The sequence below is a fragment of the Herpailurus yagouaroundi genome, unplaced genomic scaffold (genome assembly GCF_014898765.1).
Source record: "Herpailurus yagouaroundi ecotype Mexico unplaced genomic scaffold, PumYag 203, whole genome shotgun sequence".
NCBI classification, from domain to species: domain Eukaryota; kingdom Metazoa; phylum Chordata; class Mammalia; order Carnivora; family Felidae; genus Herpailurus; species Herpailurus yagouaroundi.
The window spans coordinates 24,046,973-24,064,104 of NW_024412434.1; the positions used below are offsets into that span (position 1 = coordinate 24,046,973).

The 17,132-nt window shown below is 46.1% G+C and overlaps 1 protein-coding gene across 10 annotated transcripts in view; it reads right to left on the reverse strand.

Moving 5' to 3' along the window:
- CELF2 (CUGBP Elav-like family member 2) overlaps window positions 1-17,132 on the reverse strand; it is an 835,274-nt gene that overhangs the window by 110,769 nt on the left and 707,373 nt on the right. For all 10 annotated transcript variants that reach the window (XM_040451469.1, XM_040451476.1, XM_040451479.1 and 7 more), the window contains one exon: window positions 628-710. In XM_040451469.1, coding sequence (XP_040307403.1) covers window positions 628-710 — 83 coding nt within the window. The remainder of the gene's footprint in view (window positions 1-627; window positions 711-17,132) is intronic.

Genomic DNA, 17,132 nt, shown 5'->3' on the forward strand with positions numbered 1-17,132 from the left:
TCTGATGAAGCAGCTATACACAGCATCAGTTCGTTTCTTGTCAATTGTACTAATCGTCCAATATTACCAGGAAGGAAATGGCAAAAAATTGTTAAGCTTTGTATTTTCCGTTCTCTATCAACACGAAGTCACAAATTAGGCATTAAAACATTGACTTTGTTGTTAACCGCCACTGACTGTTGAGAAACCATGAGGAGGTTTAATATTATGGCCATACAGGGTACATTTTGCCCTTTCAAAGGAAAATCTAAGACTAAATTTCAAAAGGGGTTCCTGGTGAGTAAAAGCTTTTCCTTTTCCATCTGCTTCTGTCGTGTGTATCGGGTTTTTTTTTTTTTTTCCCCTTTTAAAATCTCAGCCCACCCAATACTCTTTGGCGGCCGCTGCTGCGCAGTGGGGTCACTCTGATTTTCTAACCAGGGGACATACATTTGAGAACTCTTTCCATCAGCATTAATGCCAATGCTCCTTTATGGGTCGGCCAGCTGCTTTGGCTACTGCAGGGGAACAGAAGGGTTAGCACACACTCCTCAAAAGACCAAAGTCATTTTTGCCACTAGAACCTTCAGTTGAAAGGACCATTTTCAAGCAATAAAGTGATTTTGGTACAAAAGTAAACCGACTCACCCCAGGTAAAGTTTTAATATTGTGCAGTGCATTCTGGGCCTCAAGTGCAGCTTTTCTTGTATAAAATGTTACGAAACAACAACCTACAGAGAGAAATGAAAAGGTTTTAGAAATTTCTGTGAGTGCTTTGCTTAGATATAATGGAGACTACGGCGAACAAATAATCTACTTAAAAGGATGCACAATTTAAAAATAATCAAGTGCATGAGAACAGTAGTAACATCTAAAGCATTTACCAATGCCTTTCACCCAAACCACATTTATGAGCTTTACCCACATTGGAGATCAATTCATAACTCTATGCACCAACTACCTGGAACACAGCTCTTCAGGAATGAGGGCAGAAGTGGTGGGTGACGTGTTAATGGGGCGTGTGTAGCGAGTACAGATGGAGAAGTGTTTAATCACAGTGACAAAGGCAGAAACTTACAGCAACTATAATTTCCTGAAGGGATATTCTAGAACGTCACACTTTTGAAACACTCTCTTAAACCCAATACTTTAGACCACTGGATTATAAGGTTCTTAAAAGCTAAAAGAGTGCTTTATTCCTTATCTACACCATGGTATCATAATGCAAAGGTCCATATGAGAGATACTTCGTTTTTGTCGGCCAAAATGAAAGACTATTTTAACCAGTTTGGAAATTCAGTTACAGGACGGGTGGTCACGTCTCCAAACGTCTGTTTGGACACACTGTCCCATGTATTATTAGATCCGGCTATAGCACATCAACGGGCAACCTTCTGATTCCTCATTTCCAAGAGCTGATGGGAGTCCAGGCTGAATGCCCCCCCCTCCACCCCCCACCCCGGAGAGGCCAGCCAAACCCCTCTTCCTAACCAACGTCCTCTACCAAAGAAACTGGTGTGGAAGCCTTAGACCATCACTTCTGTCCTCTGAAGGATGGCTGACCTCCAACCTGTAGCTAAAGATACTGGTTAAGGTAGCTGCTTAAATCGGATAAAGAAACCAGTTAACGATCTGTTCATTAGCATACAGTTTCTGAGCACAATTAGGCTCAGGAAAAGGGAGTGGACAAAATCTTAAAAAATTTAACGTGGATGGAACTGGAAGGTATTATGCTGAGTGAAATAAGTCAGAGAAAGACAGATACCATATGTTTTCACTCACGGGTGGAGGGGGGAGGGAAGAGGAAAAAAAAAAAAGTTACAGAGAGGGAGGGAGGCAAACCGTAAGAGACTCTTGGATACGGAGAATGGACTGAGGGTGGATGGGGGGTGGGGGAGAGAGGAAAGTGGGTGATGGGCATCGAGGAAGGCACTCGTTGGGATGAGCACTGGGTGTTGTATGGAAACCAGTTTGTCAATAAATTATGTTAAAAAAATAAAAATAAAAATAAAAATTGAAAGAAAAAAGATGCTGCCTGTGAGCTGTCTTTGTAAGCTGGACGGAGGAAAAAAAAGTGGGGAGACGCACTCATGAAGACTGTAAATATTTCAGCCTGAATGTACTGAAGGGTCCTGAAGCATGGAGCCACAGAGTTGGGGCTGGCTTTGAGAGGTCCTCGTACACCAAGCAGAGCGAGGAGCATGAAGGAAATGCGTAACTGAGGCATCGACCGCAGTTCTGTTTTGGGGACCGAAGGGAAAGAGCTGGAAAACATGGCACAGCTGAGAGCAGGGGGTTGGCATCATAAGCCAGCAGAAGTTCAGAATCATAAATCAGCATTCTGGTTTTTCAAAATAAAGCCTCATTCAAAATGGACAGAAGACATGAATAGACATTTTCGAAAGAAGACCTCCAGATGGCTCACAGACACAGGAAAAGACGTTGAACATCACTCCTCATCAGGGAAACACAAATCAAAACCACGAGATACCACCTCACACCTGTCAGAAGGGGTACAATTAACAACACAAGAAACAACAGGTGTCAGCAAGGATGCAGAGAAAGGGGCACTCTGTTGCACTGTTGGTGGAAATGCAGACTGGTGCAGCCCATCTGGAAAACAGTAAGGAGGTTCCTCAAAAAGTTAAAAATAGAACTACCCTATGATCTGGCAACTGCACGACTAGGTACTTACCCCAAAGATACAAAAATACAGATTTGAAGGGGCACATGCACCCTGATGTTTACAACAGCATTGTCAACAATAGTCAAGCTATATCAAGAGCCTAAATGGTAAATCGACTGATGAATGGATGAAGACGTGGCATACGACGGAAAATTACTCAGCCATCAAAAAGAATGAGATCTTGCCATTTGCAACAACATGGATGGCGCTAGAGTGTATTAGGCTAAGCAAAATAAATCAGAGAAAGACAAACACCATATGATTTCACTCATGTGGAATTTAAGGAGCCAAACGGATGTATGGGAGGGGGATAAAAGAGAGAGAGGAGGAAACAAACCATAAGAGACTCTTAACTACAGACTCTTTAAGAGAACAAACTGAGGGTTGATGGGGGGGAGGTGGGTGGGGGATGGGCATTAAAAGGAGGGCACCTGTTGTGAGAGCACTGCATGTTGTATGTAAGGGATGAATCTCTGAATTCCACTCCTGAAACCAATACTGCACTGTATGTTAGCTAGAATTTAAATACAAATTTGAAAAGAAAACTCACTTAAAAACGTAGGGGAAAATAAAGTGCAGTTCCATTCCTTCAGCCTTCCTAAATACATCTATGATGCTTCCTCCTCGTTCGGAAAAGAAATTTGGAAACTTGTTGCAGATTTGATTTTGTTTCAGTCTACTGAGATTAAATATACAACACCTCACCTTCTAGAGAAAGCAGAAAACAATCATAGCTTCCTGGCACTCATACCACATGCATCCAAGGATTAGGAACTCCTAAAATGTAGGCATTCATTGGCACAATGGAAGAAAGTGAACATTATGCAGTTTCTTGAAAGAATCACAGACAGGGGTGCCTGGGTGGCTCAGTCGGTTAAGTGTCCGACTTCGGCTCAGGTCATGATCTCACAGCTTGTGAGTTCGAGCCCCGCGTCGGGCTCTGTGCGGACAGCTCAGAGCCTGGAGCCTCTTCAGATACTGTGTCTTTCTCTCTCTCTCTCTGCCCCTCCCCTGCTCACACTCTGTCTCTCTCTCTCTCTCTCTCTCAAAAATAAACATTAAAAAAATTTAAAAAATCACAGATGGACAGACTGACCATTTTTATTTTTAGCGTGCTTTTTGCTTCAGCTATCCTGACTTCTTTGACCAGAGTTATGTGGCCTGATGGTAGATTTTTTTTTTTTTAACAAAACTTTTTCAAATTAATGAGTGGCTTTGGCTTCAGTGGCATGAAGTGAACCCAAGATGAGCTATAGGATGTGCTTAGGATCTAGGAGTAAACTTTTTTTTGTAATTTTTTTTTCAATGTTTATTTTTCAGGGCAGGGGGGAAGGGGCAGAGAGAGACAGACACAGAATCCGAGGCAGGCTCCAGGCTCTGAGCTGTCAGCACAGAGCCCGACGCGGGGTTCAAACTCATGAATGGTGAGATCATGAACTGAGTGGAAGTCAGATGCTTAACCGACTGAGCCACCCAGGCGCCCTGGACCCAGGAGTAACTTTAAACAGGGAAGTCAAATCCCAGCTTCCAGCAAACCACTATAAACACCCTAAGAAGAAAAAAAAAAATACCAACTATGCTTCACTGGGCTTGCTAGAGTAAGAAAAGCGCAGAGAGACATAACCTCTGTTTTCTGAAAGCTCCTAACAGAACCTCGGTAACGCCTCCCCCTCTCCCTCTCCCCGTCTCACGGGCTTACAACGTTGGCTGCCGGAGAAGGGAAAATGGGGGAGGCCCCTGACTTCAGCCTTGGTCACCAGAGCTTCAAGACTGAGGCAGAGTCTGACGCTCTCAAGCAGACAGGTTTTGGGAGTGGGACACTTAGGAAAAAGGCTGAGGGGTGGAGTGGAAGGTGTGAGGCCGTAAGGCTCGCCAGGAAAGAAGGCAATTCAGAGGCCGAGGAACACAGGCCAGCGTGGCCAGGCTCAGAGCTGAGGACGGAGTTCATTCTGGCCCACGGGGACCGTGGAAGGGCAGGGGCCCCGAACACAGACAGCTGGAGACAGTAAGATGAAAGCAGTGAGAAGCACGATGAGCCAAGTGAGTGAACCCCATGTGTGGGGCCAACGGGAAGAGCTCAGACCGATGCGCGATGGTCTTGGGAATAAAGAAAGCTCTCCTGCCTTTAACCCTGCAACAGAATCCCTACGCCTTCTCACTGCCTGACATCCACCAGGAAGGTGCAGTTCCTTTCCTACTTAAGTATTAAAATGCTGCCCTTGGGGATGGAAACATCTAATCGCTCCCAGCTATTTACATGTTAGTATGAATTTGGTTAAAGCGCTTTCCTTTTGAACGACGTCCTTAGTGAGCACAAGGTGTGTGTGGGTGTCACTGTGTGTGTAGAAAGGGCAAGTCTGAAGCTGATGTCAGAGTGATGCGGCATCGGGAGGCAGAGGGGAAAGGAATGGGGAAAGGAGCCTCATGTCCAAAAGGGGAGATGGGAAGATACCCCAGATCTCAAACACTTACCAGTCTCACCCAGGGCCCACTCTGCCTGTACAACTGCTACGGTGAAATCAGGGTCGCCTCCACAGACCCCCTTCAAATTGTGCACAGCTCTCGCCTCCCTGACTCTATATCCGTTTAGACAAGAGTTTTTAGAGATTACGCCAAGATAAGCTATGCTTCTCGTTGTAACGCACAGAAGAATATCCTGGCTAACATGGTGATCTGCTTCCCGACCCCAACCCAACAGCGCAGGCCCCTCAGACTCCACTAACAGACTTGGCACCTTGGGAAAAGGTGTCCCATCTCCAGATGGGCACAGCCCCTTGCCATGGCCCAAGGCTTGGTGAGCGGGGTCCGGGCTGAATTTCTGCCTCTACCTGTGGTCTCAGCTGGGCACCCGCATGCAATGAACAATCTGTACAATCGTGGGGGTTCTGGGGGGAAGACATTAGGATTGGGAATATCACCCCAAGATTCTACTTTTGGTTTCACACATTTGGGTTCTTGAGTGACTTAGAAACATCTTACTTCCTCTGTACCTTAGTTAGTTTCATTACCTCTCAATCAGTGAGTAAAAACCAGGTCTGCCTCAACTCCTTCTCAAAACAACATGGCTATATAGCCGAAGTGTTCCATTCACAACACATTTTTTTTTTAAAGTCAAAATTATTCTTTGCTTGCACTTCATTCAGCATGCATACTAATTCACTGAATAAAAACAGTGTTTGATTAAAGTTATCTTAAAATTTACGGTATGTGGAACTACAAATTTAAGTAGCCCCCTTAGATACAGCAATGTGTGGTTATTCCCCTCAAGAGACACTAGTCTGTATTAATCCAGAGTAGAAACGTGCTTGAAAGACTCTCATTTCTGGGAGTACCCTCCTGGCTAACAACCATAGTCTTTTTTCCTCCATCCACCACTTGGCATGCCCACTTGAAATCTCAGATGCATTGACCTGCACAGATGATTTCAACCAAGGAAGGGAGAGATATATTATTTGCCCTGATGTGGTCATTACCATGGCAAAAGGGCCGGGGGCTACTAAAGATCCCAGAAAATCCATGAAGGTTCAACAGAGTTGGAATTTTCTTTCTTGCCTACCCTAACTGGATGTACAGCTGTTAAGGGAACCACCTGTCTCTTAGATTTCCCCATGCCAGCTGTAACTCAGGTCTGAAATTTACTGGATTCATTTTCAGGTCAGCTGCAGCACCAGATGGCTTAGCAATCCGATTCGGGGGATGGACCTCCCCCCTTTAGCCCGTTTCTTTTTCAAACACCCTTGTAAGGTGGGCAGTTAAACACCGACAACGGCCACAGATGCCCTTCAATGGTCAGCGGCTGTGGCAGGCACCAGGGCGGACGACCCCTCAGGGGGTCAGCATCACTCTGGAATGCCCCTCTCTCCCTGCCACCGGTGGCGGTACCAAGGACGGTTCTGTTCCATTTCAGAGATGGGAAGTGACCTGGCAGGTGCCTCTGGGGGATTAGCAGAGACTAGCGCAGTTTGATGAGCCAGGTGCTTTGGCCATGTCTCCGCCCTCCGGTTTCTACTCAACGCCATTGAGTTGTGCTGTTTCTCACGTTTCTTCCTTGTCCATTTCACACAGTCTTACACGCACGTGGACTGTACAACTCTCGCCACCTTTATCCACCCATTCAGGGGTCTCTGCCCATAGCAGAAATTTTGAAAAGATAAACATGATGTTCTGCCCACAGGTTAATTTATGGTTGTCCCATGTTAACAGGGTTTTTTTTTTTTTTTCCTTTTTGACAATTCATTGTATCAGTTAAGAGCTCTGGATTTAAGAGCCCCCCACCCTTAATAATAACTCACCTTCCATGGCTCTATTTATCAACACCTCCCCATAGCTCCTCACCAGGGCTTTTTAAATTTACGGCTGCAATAGGTTCGGTGGTAAAACTTGGGAAGAGGTTCCAGAGCCAAATACCAGCGTGTCAGGCCCACACAGAGCCTAACACGTCCACCAGTGAGGACTCCTCTACTGATCGTGAAGAGATGCTGAGGAGTCTGTGCACATCTTGGGGAAGGGTAACGCGGTAAAGCTCACTGGCCACTCACATCTCCCGAGGAATTCACTATGCTGCTTCACGTTGGAACATCCAGGAAAGCTCCCAGGAAGGCCAGAGAAGATTAGCTTTGATGGGCGAGAAGGTCTAGAAAGATCTTGGGGTGCCGAGTGCCGTCTATGAAGGCTGACCAGCGCAAACCTCATGGTGAGCCTCTGTGGGTGGTCAGTGAGCCCGAAGTGAACACTGGGCCCCAAAGGAGTGAGTCAGGGGAACTAGGGGCCTCTGGCCACCCCGATTCCCACAAGTTGACAAGGCTAGCAATCTGATGGCATGTGTCTGACGTGTGAAGCAATGTGCAATCAGCATTATAATTGTGCAATATGATTAGGCATCTTGTCTCGGAAGGTGCGGGAGGCAATTCCCACAGAGGCTAAGTGCATATACTCCAGACAGAGTAGTTGCTGTCTGACTATAACTCTTCACAAATAGTTTCTGCTGTCACCCAGAGTTCCCTCAGGTACCTTGCCAGCTTAACTGCAGAATAATTTGAGACACTGTGAGGAGGTTTTTGTTGTTTCCAAAGATAAAGCCCCAAGCAAGACAGGCCAATGGTATCTACACACACACACACACACACACACACACACACACACACACACACGTAGTGTATTTAAAATCATAAAGACACTCAACTCTACTGAAAGACTTTAATTTTAAATGATCAAGTAGATTTATCCTCAAAGAAACCATCTGGATTATCACAAATCTTTTCAAACCACAGCTGTTTCTCTTGAAAATCTTTACTTGGAAACTCTTGGTAATAATACTCACTGGGAAAAAAAAAATGCATTGCTTATGTAGACATAACCACTTTATATCATGGCTTGCCCTGAGTGAAACAGCACTGTATTTATATTCTTCAGTGTGGAGGGCAGTGTAGACACAGCCCTGGGGAATGATACCAAAAACCAGATTAAAAAAATTTTTTTTAATTATTTACTTTTGAGAGAGAGAGGGAGGGAGGGAGGGAGGGAGAAAACATGAGTGGGGGAGGGGGACACAGAATCCGAAGCAGGCTCCAGGCTCTGAGCTGTCAGACAGAGCCCAATGTGGGGCTCGAACTCACAAACTGTGAGATCATGACCTGAGCTAAAGCTGGATGCTTAACCAACTGAGCCACTCAGGTGCCCCCAAAACCAGATTTTAAAACCAGTTCTGCCCTTAGGAAAATTGACAACATACTCACTAAAGAAATTTCCTCTGAGTTTTCTGAACCCTTCCACATGAGGGGGAATGACTAAGGGTTAATGCTGTAGAGATGCCATTTTAAAAAGGCAGTGTTGTCTTTCACTCTAAAGTATGGATGATAAGGCAGTTTTTACTATAGAACCCAGGCTTAAAGATGGGAGGTCGGTGACTTGAATGGTCTTCAATTATTGAAATAGTCACTTGTCAACCCTAGGGTTGAAGTCTTAGACCCCAGGCCCACAATTTACACTCACCATGGCACAGGGAGCCAGCCCTCTGAGAAGCCCCTCATGACTCTGCTGGAGCCACCAATCTCCTGGACTGAGGAAAATGCTCCTTGAAAGGCACTCTCATAAATGGGAGAAAGGGCCTTTCTGGAATGTTCTAGTCCTAACTGTTGATTCTTTTTTTGATGCTATTCTTTAGTAACATCTTAATATGGAAAATCGTGGAACACTTTCTGAAATACATAACTCTTTCATATTAAGTTATTATTACTGAAGAGTAGCATCATGATGGAAGAAAGAAGGCAAGGAAAAAAGTAATTTCCCACAACTCTGGCTAAGCTGATAAAATAAAAGTATTTCATGTGTGGAGCTTAAGGTGTTGTGCACTGAACAACTGTCTCCCCACATGAACTCCATCCGTGGGGTAAAGAGCAGGGGTTGTCCACACCTCCAAGCCATTCAACATATCAAACTTATGAAATTTATCTTTCTAAATCTAAGCAAATAAACCCTTGAAGACAACTAGAGAATGATCACCTGATGACTGAACACTATACTTCTTTTTTTTTTTTAATTTTTTTTTTCCAACGTTTATTTATTTTTGGGACAGAGAGAGACAGAGCACGAACGGGGGAGGGGCAGAGAGAGAGGGAGACACAGAATCGGAAACAGGCTCCAGGCTCTGAGCCATCAGCCCAGAGCCCGACGCGGGGCTCGAACTCACAGACCGCGAGATCGTGACCTGGCTGAAGCCGGACGCTTAACCAACTGCGCCACCCAGGCGCCCCAATACTTATTTCTTTTAAAAACAAAGTTAACAGTTCTGGCAGACAAATTTAGCTCAAGATATATTCGAATTCAGGACATCGACAAAGCCAACATGTTGTGAATTGAGAACTCTTTTAAAGGCTGCCTTTGAATTCTGAGGTGCCCACAGATCAAGGGACCGAAGGCCCTGGAAGGCTAAATTAGTGAACCCGCTATGTTTTTTTCCCCTTTCTGTGAATGAAGCTCTCTTTTGTACACACATTTGTAAGCAAAACAGGTGCCCGCTTTACACAAGTCCCCTCAATTGGGATCTTGGCTTCTGGTCAAGTCGGTAGCACACGATCCAGTTTAAGTCAAAAGAGGACATAGTCCCCATACTTGATTCCCCGGGTAATCTATTTTCTTCCTCAATTTTAGCTTCCATAGAAAGAATTTAATACTTTTTTTTCAGAGTTCAAAGGTTGTTGATCTAAGTGGTACATTTTGTGCTCAAGTAAGTGTTCCACATGCGGGAGGTTTAGATTCTCAATCACTGGCCTCATCTTTCCCAAGACCCCCGACTTTCAGTTTCTACAAAGCAGTTAAAGGTTCAAAAAGCCCCATCAAAAATCCCCTGAATTAAAATTTTTAAAACTTAGCAATGACCTTAAAAAGAGAGAGAGAGAGAGAGAGAGAGAGAGAGAGAGAGAGAGAGAGAGAGAAGTAATTTTCCTGTGGCTGGAAGGTTGACATTTCGCATCTTGAGGAAAAAGACAATGACAGAATGTCATTCTTCAAACAGAAGCAGACGCGAACCAGTACCCTGGAGGCGAACCAGTACCCTGGAGAGGCAGGCATGTAGCCCTTTCCTCAGCCGGAAGCCCACCCACCAAGAAACAAGTCCCCAATCAAATGCAACATTGTTAACTCATGGCCTCCAAGGTCCTAGCTGTTTGTTCCCTCTCAGGCCTCAAAATCTGGCTTGCTTTAGGGGAGCTCAAGATAGGACCAAACCATTAATGCTCTAATTTCACCAGCTACCTTGAAAACCCAGCCCCCTCGCTGAGCACGTTTACGTGCTCCTGTGTGCGAATTCCTTATGGCAGCTCTTCTGGACGTGGGTGTTGAACCAGGCTGGCTGCAAGGACAGAATGAGAGACATAAAGTAAAGGAATAAAAAAAGCAGCAATATGGGGCGCCGGGGTGGCTCTGTCAGTTAAGTGTCTGACTTTGGCTCAGGTCACGATCTCACGGTCCGTGAGTTCGAGCCCCGCGTCGGGCTCTGTGCTGACAGCTCGGAGCCTGGAGCCCGCTTCGGATTCTGTGTCTCCCTCTCTGCCCCTCCCCCGCTCATGCTCTATCTCTGTGTCTCAGCAATGAATAAACGTTAAAGAAAAAAATTAAAAAAAAAAAAAAAGCAGCCATCAAAGCAAACATTAGGTAGCTATGGGAAAGACCTGCAAGAAAAGACACGAGTTTTGTTTCGCACTCCCCTCCTTTTCTGCTTTAAACTCAAAACTAAGGGGGAAAAAAATCAGAGGACATTAAGGGGGCACAGCTTTCTCTGGGCTTCGGTACCGTCTCCTCAGGGAATTTTACAACCAGTTAATACTAGTAACTTGCCTCTCTGTCACCCCCAGAGGTAGTTAACAGACTACCCACAAGGGGCTAAGAGCAAAGGCATAACCATCTCAGTCACTGGGGACTGACCGCACTCTGCGGTGTCCATGCTGATCATCAGGGTGTGCCGTCAACCACCTGACGGGCTCTGCCTTCCTCTGAGACCCCTAGAACTGCCGCAGCCCGCTTTCACGGAGCCAGAAATACCTTTTTAGAACCTAAACCTTCTGTCTGAAACTTCAGCCAGCCTCCCGAGACCAACTTTTCACCCCCGTCTATCTAAGAGCGGGACTTCCCTAGCGACCCAGCGCAAACGCCACATCCTGTAGCAATCAACTTTTAACGGAACCGTATCCAATCAGCTTCGCTTTGTGGAGTTTGAGCGAACTGGTGCCCTGATGTAAAAAAAAAAAAAAAAAGGCTTACCACCTGGCCATTACCTAGGAAGCAGGGGGACACCGCCGCCATTCTGCTCTCGGGGAGGGGGGAACCCCACCGCTTGGATCGCCAGGCACAATCCCGAGGGAATCCCCTGGGAACCCTCAGGGACAAAATGGGGACAAAGCATGGCCGGGTGCCTGGGGCAGGGATTCTGCGTTCCTCCGAGAAGTGAGAAGCGAGAATCGTGACTCACGTCCCCAGCAGGGTTACTACTCTACAACAAACTTGAGCTGGCCGTTCAACCCGAGGACAGAGAACGTATGTCACCCACTCCGCACAACCCCGCCCCGCTGCCCTCAGACCCTGCACCTGACCCGCTGTGACCACTTTCTGTTAATTGGCCACAAGATCTAGGCCACCCCCAGCCTCCTGCTGTCCTGGGGACCTCACCTGGAGGACTGTCTCCTGGTACCCCTAGGAGTACTCTCTAAATCTTCTGCCAAGAAAATGGAGGGTTTTTTTTTTTTTTTTGACCTAGATTAAATCTACCGCATTTTTAAGTCTTTTGGGAAAACAACTGAGGAATGTGCACAGCTTTGTGTGCATTGCAACGCTTCCTCACCATTATTATGTAAATCCCAGCAAGAGCACTGCAGAGACAGAAAAGACATCAAGGGCAAAGTTTCTGGAATCGGCTCTCTCTCCCTGTCCCCGGGCCTCTGAAAAAAAAACCCACTTGTGTTAGACCACTTCAAATGTGTAACAGCTGCAAAGGTATCTGAAGAATTTTTATGTCACCTTTCCCCCAGATAGGCCCCTCACTGCATTTAGCCGTTTTGCAACCGCTCCCACGCTAGGCAAGGGAAAGCCAGATGCGCACGTGCTTGTCAACGAGCCATGGCGGACAGGGCGGAGCAAGCAAGCAGCCTCCTTTGTGGGAGAATGTCATTAGATCTTGGGGATGCAAGGTAAGAGGCAAACTGCAGATTTGGTTGCGTTTTCACTTTGAAAAGACAAATTCTGGACTTAGAAGGAGGACTGTAATTTTTCTCTAAAGGTAAGAAAAAAATAACTTTAGGTTGAGTCTGATAAGCCAACAGGAAGGCCACATGGGAGCAGTCTCCCTAAAACCGGTGTGACTGGCCGGGCAGGCCTCCTCAGAGTTTTGAGGCAGCGAAGGGCCCCCCTGGGGACGGCAGGAACTGTTCCTTCTCCCGGGGCCCAACGAACAGAGATAACTTCACACGAGGAAGGCATCCCAGGGTTAAATGTGGTAGAAGGTAGTTCTAGCTTGAATCCAATTAAAAAGGATTTAGGTTCTAAAGTACTGAGAGACCTCATTAAAAGGAAGTTTCTAATATAAGTTTATTTTGTAGTATGCATTCTCTGGAGGACAGGATGGCATTGTAAGTAGGAGCCTAGTGGCAATGAGAGTAAGTTAAAATCATGTCTGTTTTCCTAGGATTCTTGACTCAGCACACTGGGCTACACGATGCTTTGTGGCCAGACCAGCCTCCCAAGCGTCAGCTTCATGATCCTGCCTCAAGTGCGCTCATGGACACCTCGAGTACAGGCCCCTTGTCGTTAGCCTGAGTCAGATAAAGCGCGGCTCAGTTCAGCACTCATCTGCAGCATCGCTGTATTCTAACGTTTCACGGGCCTGTGCGAGGACCTGTCTCAATCTGAGGTAGAACCCAAGTGTTTTTTCTGGAATCGGAATGTGGAGAGTCGTATCTCCTGCCTTACTCTGGTCTTTATTGGTCACACTGAAATGGAGAGGCATAAAACTGCGTGCCGGCTAAAGTGAAGATTTGAACTGATTTTAGTGCTTTTCCTGTGGTACAGGACTCTGAAGAGCCGATATTTATGGCCATGATAACTGTCTCTCTCACTCCCATGACAACTGAGTCATCCTTCATGTGCATGGAGATCAGGGAGGGAGATATTTTTACAAATTGCCTCGAACAGCGAAACTCAGAGGAGAAACGCGCTTTTGTGGCCAAGTATAAATCGATGTTCCAGGGATAAAAGGCAAGTATCCTTGGGTCCAGAGTTCTCACGGCAGAGAGAGACTATGTCAGTTTTCAAAGTGACACGGTTATTTCTGTCCTTCATTCATAAAGCTTCCCAAGAAGGGACGCAGTCCCCCCTTAATAGATTTTTCAGACTGACTGGGTGTTTGACAAATGTCTTTAAACCTCTGCTTATTTATAAAATGGGATTAGTTAACAGCAGCTACACCACAGGGCTACTGTATTAAAAAGATAATTTATGAAAATGTGTAACACAGCTCTTGACATATACCTCAGAGTGCTTAGTAAGTGGTCGAGATTACGGTCCACCTTAAATTGGACATGTTCCTCCATAAAGCCCCAAGCCCAGAGAGACAGGGGAGGGACGAGATGGCATCAGCCCAACATTACACCAGAGGAAACCGAGGTACCGGAAGGCAGTATCGATACACGTGTCACAATCTCACGCTGCTCCCTGCGGTGTCTGGGTAGAAGGGGGACGAGCGGGCGTCTTCGGTAAGCGATGACCATTCACCCTTTAATAGGGTTTGGAATTGATTTTGTTGTCTTGCTTTCTGAAGTCATTACTTAGAACTAGCCAAGTTCACCCATTTGCATGGCCTTTGAGTCTTCTCAACACCCATTTCGGTGGCCTCTACAGTGCCAATCAATTTTAATGGAATCATTTTGATGACTTACCTATTCAGGGTACGACAATATTTCTGCCAAGCTGAACACTTGATGGCACTTCCCCAGGAGGCAAAAATTCCCTAAGACAGTTTGTTATTTGAAATAAAACCTGTTGCATCTAATGGGCGCACCCAGGTTTCACTGTTATCAAAGGAGTTTAACCACAGACTTATCACTTCCCTTTATCTCAGCAACAACAGAGGAGGGAAAACAACAGAGACCCTAGGCTGCATACAAGGAGGGGGCACTCTCAACGCCCAGGATCAGGGGAGGAAAGGAAGGAAAATGTCGGGAAGAGAATAGGGTACATGTGTCCAGAGCGTGTTTAGGCACCTCCGGAAAAGGGGATCCCAGGGGCTGGACGGCATTTTGAGAGTTACCATTACAACGTAAGGACACGAGAAGAAGATCACTGACCGCCTGATAAACTGTCTCTTATCACAGTTCAGGTGTGGCTGCATTATCATGCCACCGGAGGTCCCTCAAAGCTCTAGGAGGGCAGGGGGGACATGTCGTGAATTGCGTTGGTCCCCTTCACAAGGCATAGCACAGTGTCAGGCATCAGGTACTTTTTAAATACTTCTTGATTGATTGTCCTGGGGCCATCTTCCCATCTGCCTGCCCCACAACAGCATGGCTTCCTTTTAGACTTTGTGTTACGAGCCTTTCCAATTGGGGCAACCTGAGATAAAAACTGTCCATGCAACACTCGGTTCGTTCTGGAGAAAGGACTCTGGTTTCATTGACCAATGTCTGAGCTGAGATAGGTGTGGTCTACTGGTTGGGTCAGACAGATTTTGTTCTATCCATTTAGCAAGATACTGTCTACAGAGCACATAGAGCTCATGGAAAAAATTAGCGGCTTTTCTTCCTTCTACTGTAGGATGGCACTGTAGGGGTACCAGGAAGCTTCCTCTACATCTAGGGTGACTGGAAGATCTATCCCAGTGGGGACAGTTTGGAAAGTGGAAGGGGGTAGTTTAGGGGTTATCCTGCAATAGCAGAGAAGAACGGGGGCTACCGCAGACAAAACTCTCCCCACTGGCCCTCACTTTCCATCCTGGGGCCTGAATCCAAGGACAGACCGATTTGTGTCCAAGACCCCCGTGCTTCGTTGTTTTAAATCTCAACCCATACATCTACTGGGCGCGGCCTTCCATTTTTCAGGAAACTAAGTAAGTATAACAGATTATGGATACAAGAAAAATATAATACAGTCCGTGTACTTGATGTAGCTAATATTTAGCTGTGGAGTTAACTGCTCATTCTTTAGCAGGTGGAGAGAAGATTCATCTTCTTTGCCTACAGAATCTCTCCCTAGAAAACCTGAGGGAAACGTGAAATATTTCCCTGGTTTCAAGATTATAGCAAACTACATGCCACACACTGATCAGCAGCCTTTTGGTTTCACTCAAGAAGAACATGCCATCTATCAGCCTTCCCCACGCTGCACACACAGCAAAGTGGTGTTTGATCTAAAAACTTTCATTTCTCTCGATCACTGCCAATGACACTTAAATTCTTCTGCGAGATCTTTAGAGGAAAGTGAAGAGGAATATCCAGCAGCCTCCCATTCCATCCTGAGATGACTGGATGGAAATGGATTTCCAAGCGTGTAGTTCTTGTGGACCTAAGGGCCCTGCTTGTTTGGATTTTGCACACACCATTATTAAGATGGGGATCGGAGGCAGGGTGTGTTATAAAAGCCCCTGCAGTGAGCTAAAAGGCTCTGGGCACCGTAGATGAGTTACACGGCCAAGCCTCTGCCTTACACTACTGCTTCCTAATTGTGCAGATAATAAATGATAATGATACTTCTTTGCAGTGAGATCTTCTCTCACCACGAAGCGTTGCACTGTTAGTTCTAAATGTGATTCAATCTCCAGGAGATGAAGCATTCAGGAACTCCCTGACAGTGGATATTACAGATATCCTTTGGTTTGTCCTCGAGCGCTTTTTAGGTTAGCCTCTCCAGAGGAAGGGTTACCTTCTTGCGTTTGACTGTCTTGGGCTAATATTAAAGTTGGTCTGAATTCTCTGAGCCCACTCCGATCTGTTGAGCGGGACATGGTCCACGCGACTGCTGGGTAGCACAGAGAAAGCGGTCCGGGATTCTGGTGTGCCATGAGGGTAACAAACTGAATTCCTCACGTCTCGTGTCATTCTCCTGGCCTGTTCAGAAGGCTGGGTGGAGAGCTTTCTGTCCTTCGTGTTTGGACTGAGGTCACTGATATATAATTCAACCACTCTTCGTCTAAGACAGTTATGCTTTTAATTCCTATGGTAGTAAGTTTCTAAAGGATTCAATGTTATGACAGGAGGGAAAGCGAACACCTAAGATTTTGTTCCTAGTCAATCTTACACACTGGCCTAAGTGTTAAGAGCTGTCATAAGCAGATATGTTCCAAGTATCTGACATAAACCATAAAATAACCGTATGTCAAGATGACTGCTAAACACACTCAACTAAATGAAGCAATCAGCTAATTCAAAGAAAAATTCGGGTTTGGACATATGTAATGGTGTTCCAGGTTGGAGTCAGAGCGTAACCTTGTCTACGCAATGAGGCCTGCAGCCATACTCTGAGGCTGAAGAGAGTTAAGCAAGGGTGCCAGGGTTTAGACTTTGTTCATCTGGTCTACCACCATTCCTTATCACATAGGATTTCCAGCCCAAGACTGCGAAAATGCACAAAATACCTTTTTACAATCTAATTATATCTTATAACAGTGTTTGTCAAACTTTCCTGAAGAAGATCATCACCTGGAGTGTGAATATTAAACCAGATTCCTGGAACCAACCCAGGGTCCTACCGGATACGGATGTCCAGGGAAAAGGCCTGGGAATCTGTATAACAGTGTTCCCAGTGATGCTTATCCTCTAAGAAGTCTGGGAAGCACTGCAGGAAAACACACCAGCTGCCGCCCCAAGCCCACCTCCCCTCCCTTCCCCCTCTCCCCCCCCCCCCGCCCCCCAGAGCCAGGACTGTCCCAGAGCACATGGGCGGAAGCACATTTGCTAGCATCTTGCCATGTGACTCTATGCAGTCTAAG